The following is a 7,389-nucleotide window of genomic DNA, read 5'->3' as shown; positions in this document are numbered from 1 at the left end:
TGTGTTCATTTTTTTTATTAGTTGATCTAAAAAAAAAATTAGGGTTAATAATGTTAGATAAAGTACAATAAAAACATTAAAAAAAATATCAATGATAGGATAAATACATTTTTTACATAAAATATATTATTCAATAGTAATCGTGATAAATAAATTATTGTTAATAATAAATTGTTTTAGTTCTTCGTGTGAAATAAAATTCTTATAACCAACAGCTACATTATATTCAGTGGTAGGTTTGTCAAATGAACTATCGTCTAAAAGTTAAAGATAATTATTGTTGGTAGTAGTACGAGTAAAAAATTGATCTTTATCTCTTAAGGTTATATTAACATTTTTGGTAAAAGGCCATTTTAAAGCATCGTCCAGGTCACCTCTTAATAATTGAAAGTAAATAGCTAGTTTGTTGATGTCGGTACTTCGAGTATAAACTTTTATACGATAACGGTATCCTTCTGATGTGTAAACGGGTTCTGTATAAAATGGTTCATCTGATAATAGCCTGAGATTCATTTGATCGAGTTTGATAATTTGCGTGTCTTTAAAAATGTGTTGTATTGCCTTGACTTCTTTAGGTTGTTGAATGGATTTTTTTAAAGCTAAGAATTCTGTGCTATTTTCTTCTACGATATGATAAAGTTTTGTTATTTCTTGTTTGAGTTGTTCTGTATCTTGTTGATTTGCTAAAACCAACATGTTGTCATAAAAGAGACTTTTTAATTCTGCCATTTCTTTGTTCGTTTCTGCTAGGGTTTGATGAAGTTTGTCATTTTCTTCTTTTAGATTTTTAATTTCTTTTTCTTGAAGACTTTTCATTTTATTCATGATTTGATTAATAGAAAGATTTAAATAATGTAATTTTTTCTTTTCGTCTTGAATGATTTGGTTCAAATAACGATTTTGTTGTTCTTTATAATATCGAAAGCAGATGACAGAGTGTTCATAATAATCTTGATCATCGATTTTGGTATTACAAAAAAAACAACGTTAAAACGTATTATTAACAACGTCTAAAACGTATTGTTCCCAATCCATTTCATCTAAGATTTCATCCATTTCTTTTTTTATTTCTTCCACTTGTTTTTCCACTTCTTTGTTCTTCCACTTGTTCTTCTTCTATCGTTTGTGATTTTAGCTCTTCAATATAATCTGTTTCTTCTTCATCTTCCATTTCTTGAACTAATTGTTCTAAATATTTTTCATAATCTTCTTCTGTTAACTCTTCCATTTCCATAACTTCTTTCAAATTTTGTTCTTCTTCTTTTGATAATAATAACTCGTGAAAGTATATAGTTTCTTCATTAATATTTTCTCCATAACTAAGAGAAAAAAAAATAAAATGTATAAAAAAAATATTAAAAAAATATAAAAAAAGAAAAAAAATATGCTTACCATCCACATTTTTTTTTCATAATGCATTTTCATAATGCATTTTTTTAATATATTACTTTTTGCTAAAATAAAAACAAAAAAAAGGTTACAAAAAAATTATTGCAATATAAAGTTTTGTATTATTGACATGCATTCATTTATATTATTTAAAAGTTCTTGATTGTCACTTGAAAGATCCATTGACCAAGACCATAGTGAATCGTATAAAATACGTGCTGCTTGTATTTCTGTACCCTGTTTTTGATAAATTAAATTTAACAATCTATGAATTCTCTCAATGCTGTCTCGATAGTCTTGCTGAATACATATAATTTCTCTTTTTTTTAAACCAAGATATTCTGCCAAACATTCCCATTGCCATTGTTAACAATGAGCTATTTTTAGTTTTAATTGCATAAAATTCATTTTATTTGCTAAAAAAATATAAAAAAATTAATATAAATAATTCAATATAAATAATTTACATTGTTGTATTTTATGTAAAAGTTCTTTATCGTCGTCGTTTTTTTTCCCAGTATGATAAAATTGCATATATATGTTTTATTGCTCTCTTTTTGTCTTTATATTGGAATACAAAAAGAATTAAAATTTTTTTTATTTTGTCAAAGTTTTTAATGTAATGTTAATTTATTTTCTTAATATCGTTTCTTTTAAACCCTAGATTGATTGCCAATGGTTTCCATTGTTGATTTAATTCTTTTGATAATATATTAATAATTGGTTTGATCATTTTTTATACTATTAAAAAAAAAAGTGAATATAAAATTTTTAAAAAAAATACAAACAAAAAATAAAAAAAAAGACTACAAAAAATTTATTTTCTCTAAAAAAAATATACAAAAAAATAGTTTTACAAACTTATTTTATTGCAACGGTTCGTCTTATGGTTCAATATGATAAAACATTGATAAAACTCTAAAAAAATGATATATAAAAAATGATACAATATTTACAAAGTGTATATTTACAAAGTGCATATTTATAAATTTTCCGGATCAGGACTTTCTAAAAAAAAAGACAGAGAGAATATTAAAAAAATTATTTATATTTTTTATAAATAAAAAAAAAGGATCAAAAGTTTAACTTACGAGGAGAGTAGTCCCAGTGCGAGGGGCCGACTTCTCTATTTTGTGTAATTTCGTGTCTTTCTCGAACACGCTCTATAAATTGGTTTAGTTTTTCCATATTTTTATCTATAATAAAAAAGTTTTTTTATAAAAAAAAAAGAATTGATTATTTTTATAAAAAATAATATAAAAAAATTACCTAATGCAGCTGAGTAAGGTTGTACATAATGGAAGGGGATTTTTTCCCATTTTGAATAATGAAGTGGTTTTTGAAAAAACCGTCGTGAAAAATTTCGTAACGTACTTTATTTATGCTTATGTATTTCATTTTTTTTACTAAAAAATAGGAGTTGTTTTTTATATAAAATACCATGTTGTTTTTTAGTATATAGTTATAAATATAAAAATAATATTTTTTTATAAAAATGCCTAAAATAAGATATACTCCTAGATCATTAAACACTGTCAATATGGCACGTACAAAAACAACAGTTCCTAGAACAAAAAAAGCAGTTCAAACACAAACAAGTACAAAACAAAGTTCAACATCGACACAGACTGAAAATCAGTATTTACCGAGCAATTGTAAAAGAATATTATCGTGTTTACGAAGAACAAATAACAGATATAAAGATAATAAAACAAATCGTAAACTTGGAAGAGTTGGTAAAAGAATAAAATGCTGGGTTCATACTGCCGAATCCTATGTCGATATTAAACATCAATTAAAAGAAGCAAACATACAACGAAAAAATAGACAAAAACAATAATGTATTTTATATATAAAAAAATTTATAAATTTAAATAAAAAACTCTCTTTATATCGTATTTTAATTTTCGCATTTTTTGTCTTTTGTATTTGTATTCGTTTTTTTTTTTTCTAAAATAAAAAATAAAAATTCTTAAAAAATGTAATTTTTTATTTATAAATAATAATTTAAAAAAATAACTTACTTTTTTTTTCAAAATATTGTTTTCTTGGGTTTGAGTTTCTTGAGGTAGTGGTTGAGTTTCTTGAGTTTCTTCTACAAATTCTAATGGTGGTTCGTTTGTTAGTTTTAATGGTGGGTTGTTTGGAGGATTGTTTGTTGTTTTTATTACAAAATCAATTTCGTCTGTATCTTTGTTATAAAGATTTAAATCTATGAATTCAATTTCTGGATCATCCTCGATGAGTATCACTTCTGTTTCGTCATCATCATCACTACTTAAAATCACTTCATCTTCCGATAAATCAATCTCTTTACCAACAACTTTCTCATCCATATAATACTGAGTTTTTTTCACCGATCTTTTCGTAAAGCGTGTTTTTGTCATTTTTGATTTTGTTAACAAAAAACACGCTTTTTTATGCATAAAATTTAATCTCTACAGATTAACGCAAAGTAATAGCTAAAGTGATGTAACTTTATGCAATGAAAAGAAAATGCTGTGTCATGCTAGTTAAATTTAGAAACTTTTAATACCGCTTTTATGAACAAGATTAAAGAGATTAAAATACGGAGTAAACAACTTTTTAAAAACACTGCGAAGAAAAAAACTCTGCGTAAAGTGTTAAAATAACATGTTAAATAATTTCAAAACTCCATGAACCATCACGTCGACGTAGCATAGTGCATTCGCTCGCCGCACTATGTTTTAAACGCCATGTCATTAGACCGTTGTGGGTTCGACTCTCGGTGAAGGTAGTAGAAAGTTTAGAAAGTTTAGAAAGTTATATGTTAAAGCGTTGGGTAGAAATACCTGATGAGTGATGTCTAGAAAGTTATATGTTAAAGCGTTGGGTAGAAATATCTGATGAGTGATGTCTGAGTGTGTGAGAACGAGTGAGCGCACGAGTGTGTGAGTAAGCAGCTAAGGATTAAGGCAGGATTAAGTAAGTTAAGTAAGGACTAAGTAAGTAAGTAAGAAAAAAATACGGCCGTATAAAAAATAAAGACTGTAAAAAAAAAACACAAGTAAGTAGGCTTACTAAGATAAAGTAAAGACAGATTAAGTAAGGTTGTGTCAGGGTGACACTATGTTTTTTATCTTGTAAGAAAAAAGATATAAAAAAAATACAAGTCAAAAAAAAGTTAAAGTCAAAAAACTTAAAGACAAAAAAAAAAAAGTCAAAAAATGGCTGCAGATTATATTGATTTTTCCCGTATGATTGTAAGACGGAATTTATTTTCAACACCTTCAAATAAAAGCAATTTGAGACCCAAATATTCAACTAAATTACCCAAATATACAGTAGATGGAAAATGGCCTTTTCATAGGGATGCTTTTTTTGAATTTTTTGATAGGACCTCTTTTGATGAAAACGAGTTAACCGATCCCAATAATACAGAACTAAGAACTCTAAGACGTAGAAGAGTAAAGAAAAACTTGAAAAAAATAAAGCGTCGATATTGTAGAAAAGCACTGATGTGTTATCGAAAAACGAAAAGCAAGTATATAAATAATAAACAAAATCGCGAAATGAATCGAGTAGGAAAACCGATATATCGTTTTGTTTTAACAAAAGTGGATCGCGATAAACACAGAAATATTTATTAAAAAAATGAGACATAGAAGACATAGAGGTCATAGAAATGCTAGAAGATATATTTTTGTTCATCGAAAATCGAAAGCTAATCCTAGACCTTATTATTCTTTAATCGGTAAAGGACGAAAGCGTATACTTAGAAAACGCGGTAAAGGTATCCATGGTAACCTATTAGGAAATATACCCGTACTTGGTGGTGTGTTTAAAACTATTTTTTAATCGGATTAAAAAACATGAATAAAAAAAGCTCAACTCTGTAAAACGTTTATTTACAAAAAAAATGAATTCAACAGTGTGTAAACACGCTAAAAGAAAAACTCATATTAAAAAGTTTTGCGACAAATGTTTTGTGCAAAGAATAAAAAAACACGTTTAAGAAAATTTAAAAGAATATCAATGGATGTTTGAAGATATGAAAAAACATAAGAACGACGATATAAAAAATTTACGAACCGACACGAGTGCGTTTGGAGATTACATTTTGACTTATCAGTATAAAAATGGCATTGTTGAAATCATATCTGGCGACAAAAAAAATGGACACACAAAAACATCAACTTTTTTTGGTGGTTTTATATTAGATTTTGAACTTGTAAGTAAAAAATATTGTATTTCTCATATTAACGAGGGAGTTTTTTATGTAGGCAATAAAATACCAAAAATATATTGATAAAAAAATATTTAATAGTGTTTAAAAAAAAAACAGAAAATGTTTTTTTTTAAAAAAAGTACTATAAATTTGTTTTTTTTGAAATTAAAAAATTCATTTGAAGAAAAAAAATTCATTTGAAATAAACAAAAAAAAATGGAGTTTAAAACTTGTTTAAACGAATTTTATGAATTTTTTAATAATTTAGAAACTTATTCCTTTACAACGGATGATAGTTTAAAACAAGTCCAGGGCAATTTTAAATTAGTATTTCGACTGGATGGAAGTAAACAAATCAAAGTAACTCGTGATAATAATAAAGCTCATATTGATTTTATTTATGGTGAAAACAACCACATTTGTTCCACATTTGAAATGACATATGAGGATTTTGTTGATGTTATTAAAGAGACATTTAACGTTTGGCAACTCGAAGAAGCAGACATAAAAAATGACTTTTGAAACTTACGCAGCAGACGCTTATCCGTTTCCACAATTAGAAGATTTTTATATTTCATTATTCAAAGCTAATAGTAAAGCACAGGGAGATTTTTCTTTGTCACATTGTTTAAAACAGGGTCAAATTATTAAAGTAACTTATTCAAATAATAAATATCTTATTGTATTTATATATGAAGACGGAGAAAAACATCATTTTGAAATGAGCCAAAAAAAGTTTTTACGTTTTGTTGGATGTTCTCTTAGCGGATGGTTTATCGACGTAAAACGCAGAAACGACGTTATAGATCTAAGATACGTAAGCGAAGAGTCCGACGAGGAAGAGGTTTAGCCGATTTTATCACTTCTAAAAATGTAACTAACGCTTTGCAAGTGGGTTCGCTGTTATATAGTATAAAAAAAGCGTGGAAAGGCAAAAAAACAAAAACGGCACCTGTTCCTGTTGTTACAAAACCTGCCAACCCTTATATGCCTGCGGATAAAGTGTTTGAAGTATAATAAAAATAGAGTTGTAAAAAAATATTATTTTAATTCATTAAAAGAATAAATATGTACAAATAAAAAATGGTTTGTTTATTCTTCTCTTTTTTTCTTTTTATATCGTTTGATAGTCAATGTTTTTTTTCCTTTACAAGTTAAACACTGCGTCTTGTGAAGATGTATTTTGGCTGCTCTTTTAGTAACAGTGTTAAATAACCACACTTCTTGATTTAATAAGCGAATCGTGCAATTTTTTAATAAAGCGTGATTTTTTTTATCTTTTAATACGAGAAAATAGAGTTCGCCATATCCATTACACGTAGCACATTTTTCTTCGACAATTTATTCTAGTAATGTGTGTGCTGTTCTCTTCATGATTCTGTTTATATTAAATTCAGAGCAATCTGCCTTATTATTTCTTTTTTAGTCATGACATCATCAATAGGTACATCTAAAAATTGATTAGTAGTCTTTAATCGCGTATAATTGTTTGCATAAATTCTATCCATTTCATTTTGCATCATATAATAAATATTTTCCTCGTTCATCACAGATGGAATGGCTTGAATATCCAATAGGGATAACTTATCCCACGTAGCTTCATAATTTGTTCTTAAGAAACCTGCATCTTTTAAAAATCTTTTAACAGCATTTTGAGCCAATAATTGTTTTTCATAAATATCATAATGTAAAGGAATTTGTTTTGTTTTCATAGAGAATAGATCACGTTCCAGATTTTCCTGTTTTTTCATATAAAAATGCAACTGCATGTCTTTTTCAAACAGTTGTTTAGCAGTGTTATCAAGGTGTTG

At 26.8% G+C, this 7,389-nt stretch overlaps 1 protein-coding gene across 1 annotated transcript; it reads right to left on the bottom strand.

Moving 5' to 3' along the window:
* Positions 1–264: 264 nt before the first annotated feature.
* On the bottom strand, positions 265–816 carry LOC136078862 (uncharacterized). The gene has a single exon (XM_065794678.1). The coding sequence runs from the start codon at positions 814–816 to the stop codon at positions 265–267; it is 552 nt and encodes a 183-aa protein (XP_065650750.1).
* Between the last annotated feature and the right edge of the window lie 6,573 nt (positions 817–7,389).

This window comes from Hydra vulgaris, chromosome 03, assembly GCF_038396675.1.
Source record: "Hydra vulgaris chromosome 03, alternate assembly HydraT2T_AEP".
Classification (NCBI taxonomy): domain Eukaryota; kingdom Metazoa; phylum Cnidaria; class Hydrozoa; order Anthoathecata; family Hydridae; genus Hydra; species Hydra vulgaris.
The sequence above is the reverse complement of the archived record's forward strand: the minus strand, read 5'-3'. Positions and strand labels throughout refer to the sequence as shown.

Excerpts from the sequence above, each read along its gene's own strand:
- LOC136078862 (XM_065794678.1), bottom strand. The coding sequence starts at position 816 with ATGAAAAGTCTTCAAGAAAAAGAAATTAAAAATCTAAAAGAAGAAAAT.